The following is a 19,415-nucleotide window of genomic DNA, read 5'->3' as shown; positions in this document are numbered from 1 at the left end:
ACGCAGCCGGAGAGCCACCACGAGGTGGAAGCTTTCGACAAGGCTGAGCCGAGAGGTCTTCCAAAAGCTCTTTGTGCGTGCCACGTAAAACTTCATGGCACGATCAACATCCAGCAAATGCAAGGTCCTCTCTGCTGACGACAATGGATTCGGGAAGAAGACAGGCAACACCAAAGGCTTGTTGAGGTGGAACTCCGAATGGCACTTTAGGCATAAAAGTGGGGCGTGTACACAGTACCACCTTTGAAGCGTGGAAGGACAAATACAGCTGCTTGCACGACAGGGCCTGGATCTTCCCAACCCGCCTGGCCGAGGTGATTGCAATGAGCAAAGCAGTTTTCCACGACAGAAACTTGAGCAGGGCCTGACGCATCGGCTCAAAAAGAGCCCCCATGAACTTAGTCAAAACCACATTGAGCACTCAAGCTGGGGCAAGAGCCTTCACCAGCGGAAAAGTCCTGAAGAGTCCTTTGAGGAACTTCTTGACGAGTGCGACCACAGGGAAGGCCTAACCCGGTGACCTGGTGCAACGGTATATGGCGGCCAGGTGCACCTTGATAGAGGCATGAGCCAGTCCAGCCTTAGCCAAGTAAAGCAAGTATGGCAAGAGCTGGGGGGCTGTGACATGTAATGGGGCAATCTTTTGAGCATTGCACCACACATAGAAACGCTTCCACTTATGGCCGTAGCACGTCCATGTTGAAGAGGCCCTGGCCTTGGCCAGGATGTCCTTACACTCCGCAGGTAACGCATAATGTGCAGACTCTAGGGCTGCAGGATTCAGGCCCTGAGGTTCAACAGTGGGTCGTGGTGCAGAATCACTCCTCCCTCTGTGAACAGAAGGACCGGAAGTAGTGGCAGCTTGATGGATGGAACAGCCGACGGACATAGCAGGTCTGGATACCAGATTTGTCGCGGCCACGCCAGAGCAACAAGTATCATCATCATCCAGTGACACTGAGTGTGTTGATCATTCGTAGCATGAGTGGGAACGTAGGAAAAGTATATACGAACAGTCCCTCCCACGGGAACAAGAATGCATTCCCCACGCTACTTGGATGTGGGAACCTGTTGGCGAACTTCTGACACTTGAAATTCGTCACGTCGCAAAAAGGTCGATCTGGGGTTGACCTCAATAGTGGAAAAGAAGATCCACCTAGTCTTGGCGAAGCTCCCACTTGTGGCAAGAACATAACTCCCTGCTGAGCGAGTCTGCGAAGGCGTTCTCTGTGCCAGCCAGGTGAAAGGGGACGAGAAATATGTCCTGACAAATGCCCAGTGCCACAGATCCTGGGCCTCCCTGGAGTGAGCTGGTGAACATGTCCCGTCCTGCTTCCGGATGTAGAACATGGTGGTGGGGTTGTCTATGAAGTTCAGCACCACCTTGCCCCTCATCGACGGCAGGAAAGACTTGATGGCCCGAAGCTCCAGGACGTTGATGTAAAGGGTCTTTTCTTCTGGCAGCCAGAGGCCTCTGGCAGGCGACTGTCCGGCATGAGCTCCCGAACCTTCCAGAGAAGATTCCTTGGCGACTGTCTCCTGCTAAGGAAGGAGTTGGAATGGGAACCCTTGTGTGAGATGAGAGGCATGACCCACCACTGTACTGCTCGTCGGAACTCCTCGTTGAGGGGGATTTTGTCCACCAAGGATCTCGAGACTTGCAGCCATCTCATCATCCAGAAACTCCTAGAGAGGCCTTATCTGTAGTCTGCAAAGGAGGACATCATGCCCAACACCGACTTGACCGACGACAGGCACTGCACCTTCCCATTGGATGGCTACCACCCTCTCTTCCGAGGGAGCCGCCAGACAAGCCACTGTGCTGAGTCGTGCCCCCAATAATAAAGTGTTCTTCGATGGCTACAAGCAGGACTTTGGCTAATGTATGGAGAATCCCAGATCCGTCAGCAGACGCATGGTCCTTGCCGTGTGCTGGCTCGCCAGCGCATGCAAGCGAATCGAACTAGCCAATCGTCCAGGTAAGGGTAGACGTGGCTGCACTTGAGACGAATATGCACCGGAGCCAAGCACTTTGCGAAGACCCTTTCAGGCCGATTTCAGGCAGAAAGGAAGTGCTTTGAACTGATAGTGCTGCCCCTGGACCACAAACCGCAGGAATCTGCAGTGCTTCCGATGGATGGGGATGTGGAAGTAGGCGTCCTCCAGGTCCAGGAAGTCACCTTCTTCCAGTTGGCCGAGCATGTGCTGCAACATGACCATCCTGAACTTCGGGTACTTGTTGAGGAGTCGCAGGTCCAGGATCGGCCTCCACCCTCCTGTCTTCATTCAGATCAGAAAGTATCTGGAGTACACCCTGGATCCCCGGAGGTGCTGAAGAACGGGTTTCATCACTCCTCTTCCGCTCTTTTTATACATGGCTTGGACCTCCTGCAGCAGCTGCGCCGCGTGCTGTTCTTGTTGAGCTACAGGGGGAATACAAGGACACCTGCGTTGGAACTCCAAGGTGTGCCCCTGTCCGAGAGCTCCCAGAATCCATCTGTTGGTGGTGATGGTTTTCCATGCACTGACAAACCTCACCAGGCGGCCTCCCACTGGGGTGTACGAGTGGGGCCCAAGTCCATGGCTGGTTAAGGCCTGTTTAGGTGCTGGGGCCCGGCACTGCAGGCGGCGCTGCCACCGTCCTCCGCTGCCGTATGTCTGCAAGCGGCCTCTGTACGCCTCCTGCGTCATGGAGCGGGAAGGCTGCTGATAGGGGGTGGTCTATCCCTTGGAGGACCTACCAGGTTTTACCCTTGAGGGATGAATGGATGACAACCGACGTTGCTGCAGGGCCCCTAGTGAACGTGCTGTCTGTCAGTCTTGACGATTTGAAGAGACTTGTCGATCGCCTTGCCAAACAGGTTTTCTCTGTCAAATGGCATGTTCAACACCTTAGACTGAACGTCCGGTTTGAAGTTGGTGGCTTTCAGCCATCCCTGCTGACGAATGACACTCAGTTTCCCATCTGACGGAATCTGGTGTCCGTGATGTCCACTGCCACTGTGATGGCATGGTCAGAGGCCACCTCCCCCTCCTTGAACAGCTCAAGAGCTTCTGCCTTCTTGTCGTCAGGTAAGAAGTCAAGAATAAGGCCCAGTTTATATCAGAGCTCCCGGTCGTAGCGAGACAAAATGGCCTGTGCATTAGCAACCTTAAAAGTGCTGGCTGCCGTATAGATAATCCTCTTTGCCATAGCGTCCAGCTTCTTCCCCTCCTGGTCGGGGCTACCATGGACGAGGACGACTGATTCGAAGAGTGTGTCCTGGCCGCAGCCGAGCCCACAGAGTCAGGTGAAGCCTGGGATCTCAGGCACTTGGGGGCAGAGTCCGGGACTCTGAATTTCTTCGAGGATGTCCCGCTTGGGCGAGGCAGTGTTCGGATTCTTAAACAGTGCTAGGCCTTCATCCAAGATATCGTTCAACAAAGGAACAGACATGATGGTCCTCCGCCTGGACTTGTGACATTGATAAAGGAACCCTTCCTTTTTGTCTCCTCAGACATCATTTGAAAATGTGTGGAGGCCCTGGATATCATTGAATGGAAGGAGCTGACCTCATCCGGTGGAGAGGCCCTCTCCGGATAATCCATGCCAGCTGGATCTCCGTCCGCTGGCACAAAGTAATCAGTCTGGTCTGTGTCAGTCGCTGTAGCTGCCGTATCCGTGCCCATGTATGTGTGAGGATCCGGTGCAGGAAGCGGTGCTTTTGGTTGGCACCTTGGACCAGCAGGGTCCTTTGACTTGTGCTTGCGCCTAGAAGAATTTCCAGAAAGCGCCTTGAAGACTTCCAGATGGAGCAGGACCTGGTGTGGCAGCAATCTTTGCTAAATTTCTGATACAAGCGTGTGCAGCGTGGTCAGAATGTCCAACGAAACGTCCCTGGGTTGAGGTGTAGATGGAGTGAGCGGGGAGGCTCTGGGCTGGTACACCTCTTCTGGAGAGGTAGGCGATGGGGTATATATTTTCACTCTCAACAGGCCCATGCAAAACCATTCAGAGCCATAGCTAACATACAGCTGAGTAGATCGGGATGCTGTCAAATATCGTCAGTAAGACTATAGCAGCCAGCTGCAGAAAGTGCCCCGCTTAGTCCTGGAACGGTCAGTCATCCATATGGAAGAGGTGCTGTTTCCCATTTGTTGGGTAAAGGGACTGTAAAATGTCAGTTCAGATGGAACGTAAACCAGGAAAAATCAAATGAGTCCTAAACTGAGGAGTATTTTCTGCAGATGAGGTTATGCATTCGCTATTGTGAAATAAGTGCCTAGAGATGCCCCTAGATTGTGGGGCACCGATGAAGAGTGGAAAACTGCACAGTGGTTTACAAAAAAGGTCCCAATAACATCTTTGATATCTATGTCCACCACACAAAATGTGCTAAGGAGAAATGCCCTTTAAAAGTGCAGTGCCCACTAGTAACAGTGTGCAGGGCTTAGAAAACTGGTTGTATGAGAAGGACACAGAGACCACGTTTATCCCCAAAAAATGTCGAAAGAGTTGGTTGCTTACCAGGATGTGGTGAGGCCGCCAGTAACCGATGGAGAAGATGGCGGCGTTGGTGACGCCTCCTTGGCTGCGGGAGAAACAGATGGCGGGGTGGAGGAAAGGATACTGGAACCGGATGGAGCCGCATCATCAGAATCGCCTGCAAAAAAAGAGTGAGAAGGCAGGTCAGTGAAAGAAATTCACAGGAAACAGGGTGTGCCTACTCCTACCTCCCGAGCCGGGGAAAGATGTGCCAATCTACAAATGGGACTGCCTGGGGAGAAGAACGTTTTTGCCAGTGATATAATTCCTCCCACGACTGCTCTGGTCTGCATAATTCTGATCAACTGATTATATCCTTAAATTCAGGAGCGATCACCTGCAAGTGAGGGAAAGTGTTGTTTAAGGCTTAGCCATTTTGTGATGTCTTGGGTGGTAATGGCAACAGTTTCCAGGCGATTTGGAGGTGAGTAGACCTCGTCAGATAGAACACCATAAACCAGAACCTTTCCATACCTCAGGGTACTTAACTAAAGACCCTAAATGAGCATTGTAAGTTCTTTTGCACTAGAAAATAGGCAAACTCACAGAAACATAATGCTTGAGGACATCAGGTGTGCCATAGTTAGGCCTTTGTATTAGAAGAGAAGGGCGCATGGGCTAGTTAAATGGTTCTTTTAAAAGTAAAACATTTTTCACAAAATGGATTTCGTTAATAAATGCAGCTAAGGGGACCTAAATTGACCTATGAAGTTCTCGCTTTTAAAAGGAAGAGTTTGCCAATAAGAATTAAGAGCACCTGTAATGTCTTAAAATATTCCAAAGTAAGGTGCTGAGGGACATTCGCAGAACTCTTTGCATGAACAGCTGCAAATGTATTTTAATGGGGTTACAGTTGTAAAGACATAACGCTTTAGTGAAAAACAGATTTAAAATATGCATTCATTTTTGTAGTTTTGTACTCGCCACATAGAAAGCAGTCACTTCAGACTAGTAAAGTTACAACAGACAAAAGATGGGTTTGTAGGTCTGAATTGGGACTTTTATGTAAAATTCAAGCCTTTTAAAAAGTCACAATAAAATTGAATACAGGAAAACAATATACAATACTGTTATTAAAAATCAAAAAGCAGATGTGGTATGAAGTGTCTGCGTTCAGTATGCACCTAGTAAGAGCTTTTATCAAGGAGTAATATCTTCTGTACCACCAACTAGCACCTAATGCGCTACAGGGTTAATAATTAAGCAATAACTGCTGAGAGTGTTGAAATGCAGACAGAGGACATTACCGGTCAGCGAATGGCCCGACGGCCTCAACGAGGTCTCTGGGACCGTTACCTGACCAGTAATGCACCCCTATTTCACATCGAGGGGGTTATAGCTGCTAGCGCTCTGGCATGAATTCCAGGGTACGAATAGCTTTTTGTTTAAAGTTATGAAATTACACGGTTACTGTTTCTCAACTGAAGGAGAAAAAAACATACAAACCAAAATGGCCACCATGGATGCAGCAAGAAGGGAACGACCCAGTCCCTCCTCCCTTTCCAGGATGTCCATTGCCACGGGGGAAAGGGGCAGGATAGCGGAATGGTGAAAATCGGACGCGAGCAAATGCAAGTGGGACCTCGTAGTGGAGTGGGAATCAGGTGGCAGGAGAGGGAAGTGGTGAAGGGGCTTTCCCCTGTGAGGGACAATGACGGCCCCCTTCTCCTTAGGGGGCATGGAAGGTGGGCAATACCACCTGCCTTCCGAGCTCCACAATTGGCTTCAAGGTGTCATTACGTCACCCCCAGGGTACTAATATACATGAATGGCATGTGTTAAAGCAAACATCAGTTGTTAAATGATGTGGGACATAGCGTGCAATGAAGGCCCAGAGAAGAATTGCAACATTCTCCAGCAACAACTTAAAGGACTGTCTAGCCAACTAGGTTTTGGAAGCATGGACAAACCACTGCATCCCTACCAAATCCCAAAAGCACAGAAAAAACATTGCTTACCCGACGTCGCAGAGGACTGTTCCACAATTCCAACCTTCACAACCTAAAAAATAAATAGAAATCTGACAAGAGTCTTGCGTGCAGGAGCTACATTGCACAGAATTCTTTTCTAGTGACCTGCCCTCTATGGGGCACAATGTACATGTAGGAAGGCTTAGCAAGAGAGTACTCAACATCGGATGTTTCGGGGGGTTGGGGGTGGAAGAGACATAATGGAGGCCTCCTGACCCCACAATTCCCCAACAACCCTTTGTATGGTGAGCCGAAGGGAGAGGTGTGGGCTTGTTTGCCTCCTCTAACCCCATTAGGTAACACCTGATATTAAGAAACAGGGCTACAGCCACCATAATCTTCAAGTAGGAGCCTTTACAGACAACATAGTGAAGCAGGAATAAGCTGAGTGAGCTGTTCTAGGCCACTATTTACCACTATAAATAGCAGAAATCTGCTGAATGAGCCCCTCTTTCCCACTCTGTACATTGCGAAGTACAGCTTTCTAAAGGAACCGATCATCCGCACCACACCATTAGTAGACGTGGCCCTCATGATGCCACCAATAGACTGTGGTGTTTACGTTGGATCCCTGTAGCTGCATGCATGGCCCTTACACTGGCCCATGAATGTGGGTGGTTTGCAAGTAATATTGACTAAACAACGCCCGTCATACATAAGGGACGTTTTGCAAATTAACTACTTAGCTAAGCAAGGGTCAGCAACAATTACTAATGCGAACAAATTAGGACTGTAGATTTTGGTAAACCTCCTACCAAAGAGCATTGTGTTGCAGTTGTAATGGGTGAAAGCAGTTCTCCAGAGCAAATTTTGACAGCACTTCCCAGATAGTGCAATCCAGTAGACACCGCTAAAGGAGACCTATAGTTCCAAACCAGCAGGCAGCTAATACCAATGAGAGCTTAAAGGCAAGTAAGGTGGTGGACTAAGCATATTGTTAAACACTGGCCCAAATCATTGCTGCAGACCCAGCTCCACATCATGGGGTTTGGGGAGGCAGCTGGGAGGGGGGCAGGGGAGCAAATAGCCACCTATGCAGCCCTGGCCTTTTAGCCAAGAGCACTTGTAGGCTGTCAGCTATAATAGGAACCATGAGAACTACAAGTACCCACACAAAAAGTGATCGGCTAAACAGCAAGAAATTCAAAGCGACCAACCAATGACATGTGGCTGTTGACCTTTATTCCAAAACCTGCAGTGAAAAAGGTACACACCTCTCCAGCAGTTTGCTTCTTAATTGGCAGTGTCTGAAAACAGCAGCAAGACTCATGATGGAACAGAATATACTCACCCCCACAAAGGGAATAAACTTTTGTGATGAGTCTTCATCAGGGCTGAAGGCAAGAGAAAAACAAAAAAGTTTTCTTTACAAAGACACAAAGGAATAAGAATGAAGAAAAATGTAAAATGTCTAATCGTATCATTCCACCGAAAGCATGCAGTCGGTAATCAAACATTTGCAGGCATATTTTCGAAAAGGCACCAGTAAGATGCACAAACATCTCACGTCATTCAGAGAAGTAATTAGGTGTTTTTAATAGAATATGTTTAAAATCCTTATTTGACAACACTAAATGCGTACTAAGTCTTCCTGGATAAACCCATACAATGACATGAAGGCCAAACTGACTTAGGCCAATCTGAACTGGCAGAAATGATAAATGCAATAAGCTTTTCTCGGGCTAACAGAACGAAGGACCACCTACGCTGGAGCTCGGATTGAAAAGAGGCTGGTGCAACTTTGCTGATAACCATGACTTTCTAAATGTAGACCCACATTGGAGGAAAAGGCCCCCAACTGCCTCTCAATGGTTATCAATGTGGCAAACCCGAAGAATGAGCCATCTTCAAGGCTCCGCCCTACAGCCTGATAGCAGCCGACTGATTTCCAAGATTCTTGAAGGACGTAGACTCCTCAAACTAAGGACACCTCTTCATGCCATAAAAGGAAAGGTAGTAAAGACTCTTAACTTGGGAGTGCAGAGAGGTCCTTTCCGCCAGCTACTACCACACTAGACTACTATGATGGTATGTGAACGGGATTCTCTCATGAAGTCCCCATTGCTTAGTTGTAAACTGAGGCGTTCAGATCCGCATTTCCCCCACACAGAGCTTGATAAATGGGACGCAACATAACCCCCCCCCCACTCATACTAAAAATAAAAATCGAGACAGAGAAACTACATCCCAATGGATAGAACACATCTAGTCCCAAAACAGCCATCAGTGCTCCATTAAAACGGCACTCAAAAGTAGTGCACACAAACACATAATAGAACTCAACTGGGCCAAACAGTTAAAGGAAGGTAAAGCAGAACAAATGGGTTGTTATGATATGGACAATGAGAAAAATTTGCAAACACAGTGAGGTGCAGACTATCATGAGCAGGTACTTCCAAATTTTTGAAGCATTCTATGAAAATAAATCAATCGTTGCCTCCCGGCCATCACCATGATTACACGCAAGCCTTGACCTAATGAATCACGGGAAATATTGCGAAAGCAACGGATTAGAGGTTTACATTCTGAAGTTGTCTAGTCCAAGTGTGTGCTGCATTTTGTATGCCTAGGAAAGTCGCCAGGGCCTGTACACCTTTTCAGTTGAAATGGGCCCCAAGCCTGGAGGAGGGGGGGGCAAAGCAGCTGCACCCACGTTGGCATTTTTACTACACAGCAACTATTTCTTTAATTCATGGCATCCAGCAGTGTTATTATCTCGTTGCCTTTTACTGTGGTTTCGTCTGCATTAGCAGCCTGAAGACAAAGCAATTATTAGCGTTTCAGTGGACATTTGGCAGTTCAGCGCCCCGATGGCTGCCTGCCCCATGATAATCTGCAGCGATTAACATCCTTGCTGCATTCTTTTGTATCATTATTTAAGCACCTCACTAGTGCCTCAGACTGTTTCCCGAACAGTAGGCAAGGGGCCCCCCAAACATATCGAAATGGTTGATTAAACATTCTCTTTGTGTCACGACAGATACTTACTCCAAAAAGTATGTAATGGTGCACTGCTCTGAGAACTCGGGACACGCTGATTTAACACACCACGGATCCAAGATGTTACTTGCCGCAGCAACACCACCTCCTTAAGGTACCGTCACGTTCCAGCCACAGTGCATGCTACTACTACACGAACACAGACAAATCAGTTTGCAGGACAGGGCTGTGTGCTCTTGTCTGATAGATCACTCTAGCTCCTGATTCACATGCCATTCTCTCCCCTTTTGCAGTGGACGCCGCTACGCACAGGCGCTCACAGAGGAAGCAACCAGTTCACACATTGCCAGCTGTACTGTGATATTACTTCCATTGAGGACCAGTCCAGCATAGACTTGACAACACCACTGAATTAAAGTAAACAAGTAAACATACCTATAAGACTAGGGATTTTTTCACTACTGCTCTTGTGACTAGCACTGCTAGATCTCTGGCAGCATTTCACTCTATCCAGGTACACCCTTAAAGTGCTTAAGACAATACAACTCTGTTCTGTTACAGCCTTAGAGCGTCCTGCCAGACTCCAACTGCTGCGTTCCAACAAATGGATCTCACCAGCACAGCAAGGCTGTAACATCAGAAGTCATTGCGGAGGAAGCCGCCCACTTCACCTCCAACCAGGCTGTTCCCCCACACGTCTCTAGGACGCACCACAGGTTAGTGATTTCCCATCCACTTTGGACAAACAAGATATCCGTTTCCATGCGCTTTTTATTATGCACCCTCTTTCGTAGAGATGAACAAGATACTTACCAACTGTAACGTTCTTTCGACTGGATGTTCCTCCCACGTATTCCTTATCTTTGATAAATCCATTTCCAGCTTGCTGGCCTTGGAAAACATTTTTCACAGTAGAGGGTGCTGCACGTAAACGTCCCTCGAGTTGGTGTCCCTCGAAGGCCTCCGTATCGGTGCCAACGTCACCATGGGTATAAATAGTCTTGTGCAGTGTCCGTTGCTCAGTTCCGTTTTGAGGTGCTGTTTTTACCTTGTATGAGATGGTTAATACCCTTGAAGGAGCGTAGGCTGTAACTACAAGGGTAGTTTTACTGCGGTGAAGGATGGGAGGGGCGATGGAATACGTGGGAGGAACATCCAGTCGAAAGAACGTTACAGTTGGTAAGTAACTTGTTCTTCAAATGGATTGTGTCCTCCCACGTATTCCTGATCTTTGATAGACTCCCAAAGCAATAATGTGTATAGGAAGCGGGAGTAAAATGAAATGCTTTCCTTTAAAGATGCAGAGTGCAACACAGCTTTTCCAAATTTCGTTTCCCGGCTAGAGGAGAAATCGAGACTGTAGAATTTGGTGAAAGTATGTGCGGACGACCATGTGGCAGCCGCACATATGTCTAATTGGAACTCCTCTTTGGAGAGATGAAGAGGCTGCGATACTCCTGGTTGAATGAGCCCCGAGGTGTTGAGGAGGCTCTTTCCCTGCCAATTTATAGCAGTCTATAATAGTAAGTATAATCCATCTTGAGATGGTCTGTTTCATAATAGGTAAACCTAACTTATGCCCTGCATACCCCACAAGCAATTAGTCTGCTTGCCTAATTCCCGAAAGTCTGCTAATGTAAAAACTCAAGGCATGCCTTAGATCCAGCCTGAGCAATCTCTATTCCTCTTTCCCTGAATGGGGAGGAGGGTAAAATGAAGGTAAGGTTATTTTTTCTGTGATGTGGAATTAATTTTTTTAAAACTGTCTTTATTTGCATTTTACAACATACAATAAACATTACGCTACAGTATACTAACGAAGAACCCCCTCAACTAAATGCCACAGAGAAACAAAACCCCCCTGAGACCCAACCCCCTTCCCCATCCTCTCCCCAAGCATATTGTCAGCAAATTAATTTAGCACCAAGGGAAGGAAAACCATTTAAATAAGAGCAGATACAGACAGAAATTTAACCCAGTTACAGTATCACCGTCCTTAAATTGCGACCATAACATTTCACAGACCGTGTAGAGTGGGGCACACCCCTGGGTTGCCCCCCCATCGACTACATGTCCGTGCCCGCTTTCGAGTCCTCCTCCCTAGCTATATAGCTCCAGAAAGGGCCCCAATAGTCCTTAGGTTTGCTGGTAGCTGGAAGCATTAAATTGTACTGAGTCTCTCTGTGTTCACAGCAAGCCATAAGGTTGAGCCAGTGCTGGATCGAGGGCGGTGTCGAGGCTCCCCACTTCCGTGCTAGTAGCGACCTTGCCACAACCGAAGCCATGCCAACAAGGCGCCTCTGGCAAACGGAACCAAAATCCATCAGTGCCAGCAACCAGCATTCGGGAGCAAGAGGAATAGAAATATCGATCATACTCGACATAGCTTCTGCTATACTTGACCAAAGAGCATAAACCAAGGGGCACAACCACACCACGTGAAGGAAGTCAGCAGGAGTTTTACATCCCCTCTTACACTCCGGGGGCTGATGAGGAAACATCTTGTGTATTCTTAGGGGGGAAAGATATGTTTGATGTAAAAATTTAAAGTGTATCAAACAAAATCTACAGTTGACAGAGATGGCCCTGGTCTGAGTGCAAATATGGTTTCACTGCCCTTCCAACACTTTCCTCAAGGCGCCCTCCTACCTACCCCTATAGCAAGTACGAGATGAAGGCCGAGCCGCCCGGGCCATACCGTACAGGGTCGAGATTAGCTTCTTAGTGGATGTTGGCTCAGTGGTGTATGAAATGAGAGGGGAGGGGGGGGGGGCGTTTGGGAACTCGTTCCACCTGGCTCTCAGCACCTTCCTCAACCGAAAATACAAAAGCTGTGTTGTAGGGTTCCAAGAGCCCCTTGCTGTGAGATCTTCCCAGATCACAAATTTACCGTCCGGCGCAACATCACCCAAAGTATGAATCTGAAGGTTAGAGAAGTGTTGTATGAACAGAACACCGTCTCGTATGTGAGCGGAATGCCCCGAACGCGGTATATGGCCTTCGCAGGAGCGTACCAATGGGACAAACCGACCCACTCCGCGAGCCGATGCCAGGCTCTGATAGTGATGTCAGTAGGTTGGATCTCAGCCCTGGGGCATCTCTCCCGCGGGGCCCATAAGAGACCTCTTAGATCGTCAGGATACGCAATGGCCTTCTCCAAAAGTGAATGCGGTAGGTCAACCGAGGGGGACCACCACCACACAGATTACTGCGCCTGAGCTACGAGATAATATAAAAGATCCAGCACGTCCATTCCACCCTGGGAATAGGGTCGGCACATAGTTTCCAGGGAGACGCAAGGATGTTTCCCAGCCCATAGCAGTTTAGTCATCATGGTCTTCACACGTCGCCAAAAAGAAACAGGAGGCCAAATCGGTACATTATTGAACACATATAACAAATTGGGCAAAACCACCATCTTAGACAGTGAAATGCCAGCGGCATAAGAAAGAGGGAGGCGGACCCACGTGTCCACTCTGTGCTCCAAGAGTTTTAAGGCGGCAAGATAATTCTCCTCGTAAAGCCTAACAGGGGATGGGACACTCGGATACCCAGATAAAGAATACCTAGTGGACGCCACGCAAAGGAGTCCCCAATGTCTGTAGGGGAAACGCCAGGGGTAAGTGGAAGCACCTCAGATTTTGCCCAATTGATACAAAGACCAGACAAAGCCCCAAACTCCAGGATCTCCTCCACCACAGGATTCAGATTAATTTGCAGGTTTTTTATGTAGTGTAACATGTCATCCGCGTACAGGGAAACTATAGACGTATGGGATTGAAGTGAAACACCCCTATGGGCATGATATTCCCTAAGAGCACAGGCCACTGGCTCTATGGCTAAAGCAAATAGGATAGGGGAAAAGGGAGAGCCCTGCCTAGTGCCCCTAGATGGAAAGATGGGAGCAGACTGGATGCCGTTAGTATAAACCAGGGCCCTTGGGGCTGTGTACAACAAGCGGATCCACTGTAAGAACGCGGAGCCCATACCAGCCCTCCTGAGGACCTCGAAAAGAAAGGGCTACTCGACCGAATCGAATGCCTTTTCTGCATCGAGTGCTGCCACTGCAATAGGCACCTCAGGGTTAACGTTGTGCATCAAAGTGAACAGTCTACGTAGGTTGTTCTGTGTAGATCGGCCCGGTATAAAACCCGCCTGGTCCGGAAGAGCCAAGGCTGGCATAAGAGGTAGAAGCCTATATGCTAACAGCTTAGCGATAATCTTGTTATCCGTATTTACCAACAGTGGTCTGTACGATGCACAATGTCTGGAATCCTTATCTGGCTTAAGCAGGACAGTCACCAAAGCTGTCCTAGTGGTTTCGGGGAGAACCCCGGGGCGAAGCAGGCGCTTCAAACATTTTACGCAAATGAGGGATTATTATAGACGGAAATGCCTTATATAGCTCGACAGTGATGCCATCTATTCCCGGGGCTTTACCATTAGGAAGAGATTGGATCATTTTAAGCAATTCTTCATCCGTGGGAGGTTCGTTCAGCAAAGCCCCCACTGCTGGGTATAGCCACCCAAGTGCTACCCTGTCTAAGTACCGAGTGATGTCATCATGAGACGCCCTCGTGTTAGAGGTATACAGCATCTCATAGTACCTCCGAAATGTTTAATTAATCTTACCACTATCCCTAGTGGACTCACCCTCTGTAGTTTCGATTTCCACTATAGATCGTAGATGACGTTCCTGCCGAATAGCCCACGCAAGCGTTTTGCTAGGACAATCTCCCTCCACAAACCTGGAGGCTATAATCGGGTCTCCCAAAAATCTGTCTTCGTCAGCTAATAGAAGACGTATTTCCCGTTTCTTGATCTCAATGCTGTCCTGAGTTTCCGGAGAATTGGTCACTGCCAAACTCAGCTCCAGCTCCTTCAATTCCCTTTCCTTTAATACTATGGCCCTGCAAATACACCTCAGGGCTCCCCCTCCTCAGAAATACACCAACCCCGAATTAACACCTTAAAGGTTTCCCAGACCACCTTGGGGTCTGGAACCGAGTCTGCATTTTTTAGAAAGAATTCAGATATAGCCCAGCAGGTATCCTCACGGAAAGCTAGGTCCTCCAGGGCACGAGCTCTGAATCTCCACCGGTGTTGTCTAGAAAGGTTGTTAGGGGTATCGAGTTGGACGAGAACAGGGGAGTGATCCGACAAGGTGCGAGGTAGTATCAGAGCTTAAGAAACGCCACGGGCCAGTTCAGTGGACGAGAAGATGTAATCTATTCTGGTGGAGCTCCCGTGCAAACTTGAATAAAAGGTGTATTCCCTGGAGTTCGGATGTTGAAGGCGCCAAAGTTCGACCAAGGAGAAGTTCGAGGCAATAGATGACTATTTGATAGTCGTGTGAGAGAGAGAGAGAGAGAGAGACGTGTGAGTTGAGGAGGATCTATCGAGTGTCAAAGATAAAGCCACATTGAAATCCCCCGCCCAGACCACCTCATACCCCAGAAATGTACGTAAGTGCATAGCACAATTCTGAAAAAAGGCAGGGCAATCGTAGTTGGGGCCATATATGTTTACAAATAGGACCGACCAGCCCACAATTTCCCCCGCCACCAGACCAAACCGACCCTCTGTGTCAGTAAGTGTTTTATGCAGTTTGAAGTTTAATGAACAGTGAAAGTAGATTGCCACACCCCTGGAATGGGTAGAGTAGGATGAGGCATATCTATGTACTCCCCAGCCTGCTAATGCTGGCAGTTTATGCTCCGGACCCACGTGGGTTTCTTGGACACATAAGACGTTGGCGCGATGGTTCCTCACATAGTGCACAAGAAGCCGGGACTTCTTCCCGTTAGTGAACCCCCAAATATTCCATGAGATCACATTGAGAGTCGTATTTGAAAGTGTGTCAGTCCCACAGGCCTGGGTTACATCAAGTGGGATCAAGGACAGTAACTAGAGGCAGTAAGGTTAGCATGGTAGGTGAATACTGAACAAAGTGAACACGGAAAGGAACCCCAAGGTGCCAATACTTCCAAAAAACTTGAAAGAGAGACCCCCCACAAAAAACCCCCCACAGTACTGCTCGTCCAACCATCAGTATCCTCTGAACTAGAACTCCCCCCCTCCCCTGCCCCCTACCTCCACCCACACCAGAAACCCCAATCTACTGGCTGACACATCCCCACCCCCCACCCAAAAATCCTGCACCGAACACACCAAACAAAAGCATAGCGCCGCTGGGCATGGGGGGTGCTGTCGGCTGCTGCAGCTCCTTCTGTCCAGAGGCTAAACCATATCCCTTGAAGTAGATACTGTGGCCGTATTACCCCTTCATCAACAATTACAACATTTAAACAGGCAAATATGTGCCCCTACGGGGCCCCAAACCATACATGAAAAAGAAGGCATAACATCCAACATTCAAATCAGCGGGAGCCCCGAGGGGACACCTCTGGATCCAGAATTCTGTTTGCAAATCTATCTGCGGCATCCGAAGAAGTGAAAAACAGGGTCTTGCCATTGTGGACAACCTTAAGATTCGCCGGGTACAACATTGCGATGCGAATAGCCTTTTTTTAAAGAATGTTCTTAGCATTTTGAAACGGTTTCCTTTGGTCCTGCACTTGCTGGCTGAAGTCTTGGAAGAGCCGTATTGTTGCAGAGCCCCATCTCAGAGTCTTCCTCTCTCGCCGCCCTCAGCAGCGTATCGCGGTCTCTATAATTGAAAATACGGGCAATGATGGCCCTCTCCGGAGCGCCCGGGGGAGGCCGATACACCAACAATCGATGCGCTCGCTCCACCATGAAGTTGCTAGTGACCCGGGGGGGAAGGGGGGGGGGTTTCGAGGATTTCCATCAATAACCTTTCCACAAACAGTTCCATATTGTCAATCTGGGTGGATTCTGCCACCCCAGTAATCCTTATATTGTTCCGCCTGGATCTCCCCTCAAGATCCTCGTTCTTAGCCACAACTTTCCGTACCGTTTGTTGAAGGGAGAAAACCTCTCGCTGGAGCAATGCTATTTTGTCCTCGCTGTCCCCAATTCTATGTTTGGCTTCGGACATTCTGCCATACAACTTATCAATCTGGACCGCGGAAATATCCACCTTGCAAGATAAAGCATCAATTTTTGCACCAAGACTGTCTGTGCTCCCCTTCAGTGCCAACAGAGTTTGGTTAAGCGCCCTGATGTCAATCTGCGAGGGGTTAGAGCTTGAGTCCTGTTGTGGCGGATCTCGGTCCTGTCTGGCGAACTGCTCCATCCTGGCCTGCTTTTTATGATTGCCCATGCCAGGCAGACACCACGAGGATTAAGGGTAAAAAGCCAGCTCCGTAGAGAAGGACCGCGGTGTACACCGGCGTGACAGCTTTAGGTAACTCTTAGTCATCAATGGCCCAGGCCTCCCCCTGGAGCACCCCACAAGTAGGAATTGCAGCCAAGCTTAAAAGGACGGCAGGAGGCAAGAACAGGCCATCCGGGGAGACCCGGGTAACCTCCAGGGGGCACAACCAGGATGCAGCGCCCCCGCCCCCACTCAAGGCGGGCGTCGGCCAGACCGAGACCTCCAAATCTCAGCCCAGGCTCATCACCTCAGGTACCCAGGCAGGTGAAGGCACTAACAAGGTGGGACAACCTCCCCACCCCCTACCCCAATTCCAAGCAGAGGGGCAGGTTCCAGCAACTCCAGTGGGGGCACACAACCCCCCGGGGGCCCGGGATCCAGCCCAGTCCCAAAAGCGGAGCCTCCCCCGTCACACCGCCAAAGACGGAGGCCCCCAGTCCGGCGAGTATTCCTGAAGAAAAGATCCACAAGGCGCCGCACCAAGGATCCACCCACTGCCTCCAGCAGGCCAGAGCACAGCAGGGGAGAGGACCGCCCGTATGGGCGCAGGACGAGGACCCACAGGGCACCGCCACAAGAACAGAGCAGACCACCGGCCAGACCAGGATGGGAGAAGCCAGGGGAAGCAAATCACTGCCAAAGATCAGTTCATCCAATTGCGGGCCCCCACCTGGCCTCGGGGGGCCAGTGCCCACCTCAGAGCTGCGACCTCCACGTAACACGGGCAGTAGCGCCCCTCCCGCCCGCACTCCAGCGCCCAGAGATCACCAGCTCCGGAACCAGCCACAAGGTAAGGCCAGGGCGGGGGCGGACCACCAACACCAGGCGCGGCCACAGCACAGACGTCGCCCAGCCCCAGCCAGCAAAGACCCGCATGGGGACTCAAGCGAATCCCCGGCTCCAAGCGCCCCAGGGCCTGCCGCAGCCGTTAGTGCCGGGGGGGGGGGGCAGCGCGCCACAGATCACAGGACCCAATCCTCCGGCTAGCGTCAAAAACCTCCAGACTCCGACGTCGATACTTCTCCCCGTGCTGTCCGACACCCTCCGCCGCAGCCCAGCTCCACAGTCACAACTGGATACCGCAATATCAAGGGACAATTTCGACCGTATGTGTTAGCCTCCAGCAAAGCGGTTTCAGACCACGGCCATCTTGCGCACCGCGTCACAGCACCCCCGTGTGACGTGGAATTCTTAGACCACCTTTGGGAGAAAATTCAGCTTCACTTGAAGAACTACCTTATCTTTGTGAAAGATTGTATGAGGAAGTTTGCAGGATAAAGCTTGTAATTCGCTCACTCTTCTGTCAGAAGTTAAAGCCACTAGGAAGATTGTTTTAAGAATGAGAAACCTTAATGGACAGGAATGAAGGGGTTCGTATGGAGTACCCATTAGAAATTTTAAGACTAGGTATAAGTCCCACAGTGGAACTTGAAAAGGAGCTGGGGGAAAGACATTAGTTAAACCTTTCAGAAATGTAATGACTATGGGCAATTTGAAGTATGAAGGCTCCTCAGCCGTGCGCTTAAAGATTGACAGCACAGCAAGGTAACCCTTGATTGTGCCATCTTGAAGGCCTGAATTTGCCAAGTATAGTAAGAAAGATAACACCATCGGTGTACTACATGAAAAAGGTTCAATATTCTTATCTCTACACCAGCTGAAGAATTTATTCCAACGGCAGCGGTATAAAGATTTTGTTGCTGGCCTCCTGGCTGAATGCAACACCTCCATTACGTCATCCGGGAGGTCCCAATCCTTGTATCTCAACCTTTCAGAAACCAAGCGTGAAGGTTGAGGGTCCTGATATCTGGATGGAGAACCCGACCTCCCTCCTGCGAGAGAAAACCCTCTCTTTGCGGGAGACGAATCGGAGGACAGATGGACATGTCTAGAAGATCCGGGAAACACGCTCTCCTGGCCCAATCCGGGGCAATTAGGGTCATGGGTTTCTGGAATCTCCTCAACCTCCTGATCATTTGAGGAATTACGGGGACTAGAGGAAACGCGTACAGAAGTGGAAACTCCCAGTCCACCACGAACGCGTACCCTAGAGCTCCTCTCGGAGGGAATTCCCTTGAGCAATACTGATCGCACTTCCGGTTGATAATGGTGGCGAACAGATCCACTTGAGGGGTTCAGAGCATCCGCCGTTAAATTCTTCTCTCTGGCTAGGTGAACTGCTGATAGAGAGATTCCTTCTTGAATTGCCCAAAACCAGAGCTGCATTGCGTCTCTGCACAGTGGCAGTGACCCTACGCCTCCTCTTTTGTTGAGGTAGTGGATGGCCACTGTGTTGTCTGTCATTATCAGGATATTCCTGTACTGATGGCAGGAATGCCTTCAGCGCTAGTCTGATCACTCTCAGCTCTAATAGGTTGATGTGTAGTCTGGACTCCGATGGAGACCAAAGACCGCTGATGGTCAAGTCATTGGCATGGGTTCCACAACCGTTGAGTGAAGCGTCCGTGACTACTGCTATCTCCGGCCATGGTTGCCAAAACTGTTCTTTCAAGATGTTCTCCCGACGGGCCCACCAGTGAAGGTCTCGAGCCACTCTGTCCGGGATTAGTAGGAGATCTGACATTGTTCCTGAGAATTGTGACCACTGGGTCCTTAGCGCACACTGGAGAGATCTCATTCTCAGGCGAGCCTCTGGCACTAGAAAAATGCAGGATGCCAT

General features: G+C 49.4%; 1 protein-coding gene across 3 annotated transcripts in view; it reads right to left on the bottom strand.

The window, feature by feature from the left end:
* Window positions 1-19,415, bottom strand: part of PACS2 (phosphofurin acidic cluster sorting protein 2) — a 1,334,790-nt gene that overhangs the window by 128,939 nt on the left and 1,186,436 nt on the right. For all 3 annotated transcript variants that reach the window (XM_069638734.1, XM_069638735.1, XM_069638736.1), the window contains 3 exons: window positions 7,787-7,829; window positions 6,484-6,526; window positions 4,508-4,643 (listed from right to left, as the gene is read on the bottom strand). In XM_069638734.1, the coding sequence (XP_069494835.1) occupies window positions 4,508-4,643; window positions 6,484-6,526; window positions 7,787-7,829 (222 nt within the window). The remainder of the gene's footprint in view (window positions 1-4,507; window positions 4,644-6,483; window positions 6,527-7,786; window positions 7,830-19,415) is intronic.

The sequence above is a fragment of the Ambystoma mexicanum genome, chromosome 14 (assembly GCF_040938575.1).
Source record: "Ambystoma mexicanum isolate Mex_15411 chromosome 14, UKY_AmexF1_1, whole genome shotgun sequence".
Lineage (NCBI taxonomy): Eukaryota > Metazoa > Chordata > Amphibia > Caudata > Ambystomatidae > Ambystoma > Ambystoma mexicanum.
This window is presented reverse-complemented; position numbering and strand designations above follow the sequence as displayed.